General features: G+C 39.4%; 1 protein-coding gene across 1 annotated transcript; it reads right to left on the bottom strand.

The window, feature by feature from the left end:
* Positions 1-2,055: 2,055 nt before the first annotated feature.
* On the bottom strand, positions 2,056-2,934 carry LOC107134901 (olfactory receptor 8B8-like; the record flags this gene model as incomplete). Its single annotated transcript, XM_015476901.1, has 1 exon — positions 2,056-2,934. A coding segment is annotated over one exon (879 nt), but the record flags the coding sequence as incomplete, so codon positions are not given.
* Between the last annotated feature and the right edge of the window lie 66 nt (positions 2,935-3,000).

Here is a 3,000-nt window from a genome sequence, read left to right as displayed (position 1 = left end):
AAACCATTATCTCTCCTGCAGGACATGAGAGTTTGATGTTAGACTATATTATTTCATGGATTTCACTACAAATCACTGACAGAACTGTTAACTTATTTTCAGGGTGGTTATAAAATGAACAAAAACAGGCCTTCCAAATAGAGGAGGAAGAGAAAGCTAAATCTTTTGTGTGGTTAATATCACATGGATTTTTTGTGCTTTCAAAACACCCACTCTTCCCTTATGAGATGCTAATACTTCAACCTCCTCTCCTAATTCTTTGCCCACATAATACATACATATCCTATTGTTTACCCCTCTTCCATTACACCCCTAACACACCAACCTCTTTCCTATTGCTCATACTTAGATGTCAGTGTCTCTTAGATTTTGTATCAACTCTTTCCTCTTTTTGGAATGTCCATGTGGCTGTCTTACTTTTGTCCCTGAGATCTCAGCTCCCATGCTCCTTCCTTAGTAGAGCCCGTCCTGACCCCACCCATTAAAGTAAATACAGAGATATTCTCTTTATTATCAGCTTAACTGAAAACTTTCTATAGTTTTTTTCTGATATATTCATGCGTGTGTGCGCGCACACACACACACACACACATGTGCATTTTCTATCTTCTTCACCACTGTATTTTTCTCATTAACAACAACTCCTTGATATTTTGATGTCTAAAATAGAATAGAAGCTCAGTTTATGTTTGCCAATTATTAAATAAGCTACAGTTATATCATGTAAAACTCAGAAGACAAAAGAGAGTGAAATGTTAACAGGAAAGATCTTACTGCTGATGAATTAAGACTGTAAATATTATTTGAGGAAAAGACAAAAATATCTCAATTATAAGATCTAGAAGTGTCCTCGTCAAAATCTCACAATCTTACTATTTGAGAAAATAACTGTGTACTTACTTCAGAAGGGAAGAGAATAACTGTATTCCTATTTTAATAGATGATCAATATGGACTCTACTAAGGAGGTGACATGTCAACCAAGATCTCAGTGATAGATGCCACAGGAACATTCCAGGCAGAGGGAACAGATGGTACAATAACTGAGAGACAGTGATATCTGAGAAGGAGGAACAGAAATGAAGTTGGTGTGTTGGTGTGTAGAGGGAGAGAAGTGTTAGGAGATGTACGCATTATGTGGGAAAAGAATTAGGAAAGGAGGTTGACGTGTTAGAATCTCGTAAGGGAAAGGAATGGGTGAACAATAAAATTCCTTGTGATATTAACCACACAAAAGATTTAGCTTTCTTCTTTCTCCTCTATTTTGAAGGCCTATGTTCATTTTACACCCATCCTGGAAATAGGTTAATGCTTCCCTGAGTGATTTATAGTAAAATCCACGAAGCAGCTGATTATTGATAAACATTTGCAGTAAACTTCTTCCCAGCGAAGAAATAGCATGTCCTCCTACTCACAATCCTCTCATGGACTCCATGAGGTCAAACCCAATGGAAGTCCCTTTATCCTGGCTTCTCTAAATGGTGATTTAGGAACTAAGATCACAAGAACATCTTTGACTTCCCTTTTCCTAACTCCCCTCAGAATGAAGCAAAAAGAGAAAATGTAGTGAGAGGAGCACTCCCCAAGGCTTTCCTCAATTGTGGAAACAAAGGAATCTCCAAAATAAAAGCCACTTAACCACCCAAAAGAGGGTTATCAAGTGAAAGAATAAATGACTGCCTCCAAGTCCACAAAAGTCAAATATTTCCATGATACAGCTTCTCAAGAATTCCAGATGTGTCCTAGTCAGATCTCATCATCTTATCATTTCTTGATTTATTATCATGAAACCTTATTCTACTTAACACTTTATAGTTTCTGAGAATAACCCAGAGAATGTCAGGCAGACTTACTCTCCCTTCTCTCAGAAAGAATGAAGAAACTGACCATCCTTTTCCTTATGTTGCCGTAGCCAATGAACTGATTTGTATAGTTAACAATTATCTATATTATTACATTATTTGCATTTTATTTCCATTTCCTATTATTCACTCCATGATTCATATCTCATTTTCCCTAATGAAGATCTGGCATCTATACCAAACACACTTTCTGTTTAGGAAAGCATCCTTTTCTTCAAAGTCTTTCTCAGAGCAACATGGACATCTTTGTTCCTCAAACTGTAGATGAAAGGGTTCATCATCGGTCCCACAATGGTATAAAAAACTGTGGATACTTTATCTTGATCTAGAGACCCAGTAGGAGATGGTGTAAGGTACATGAATGCTGATGCTCCAAAGAAAAGAGAAACAGCAATAATATGAGAGCTGCAGGTGCTGAATGCTTTGGACCTGCCCTCTGTGGAACGGATGCTGGAAATGTTGGACAGGATCAAGGTGTAAGAAATGAAGATGATAATGCTAGGCCCTAGAACATTGACACCCACCACAATGAAAACCACCAGCTCATTGATGGAGGTGCTTGTGCAGGAGAGCTTCAGGAGAGGAGGTATGTCACACATGTAGTGATTGATGGTGTTTCTGTCACAGAAACTGAGTCTCATCATGCATACAGTGTGGGCCATGGCACCCATAAGCCCCATGGCATACACACCCACCATTAGCAAGAGACAGACCTGATGGGACATGGTGACTCTGTAAAGCAGGGGCTTACAAATGGCCACATATCGATCATAGGCCATTGATGTCAAAATACAGCACTCATCAATTACAAAAAAAGCAAAGAAAAAGAGCTGAGCCATGCACTCTGCATAAGAGATGATGTTCTGATTTATAAAACTCATCAGCATTCGGGGGGTAATGACGGATGAGTAGCAGAGATCAATGAAGGAAAGGTTGAAGAGGAAGTAGTACATGGGAGTGTGCAGGTGAGGATTCAGAACAATCAGAACAATCAAGCCCAGGTTCCCCACCACAGAGACCACGTAGGTTCCTAAGAAGAGGAGGAAGAGAGGCAGCTGGAGCTCTGGCTGCTGTGTTATCACAGGCCCAAAGCAATAGGGCCAACAGATCATAGATGGAAACCTCTAAAACTGTGAGCC

This window comes from Marmota marmota, unplaced genomic scaffold, assembly GCF_001458135.2.
Source record: "Marmota marmota marmota unplaced genomic scaffold, marMar, whole genome shotgun sequence".
NCBI classification, from domain to species: Eukaryota; Metazoa; Chordata; class Mammalia; order Rodentia; family Sciuridae; genus Marmota; species Marmota marmota.
Note: the sequence above shows the minus strand (reverse complement) of the source record. Positions and strands in the feature narration are given on the sequence as shown.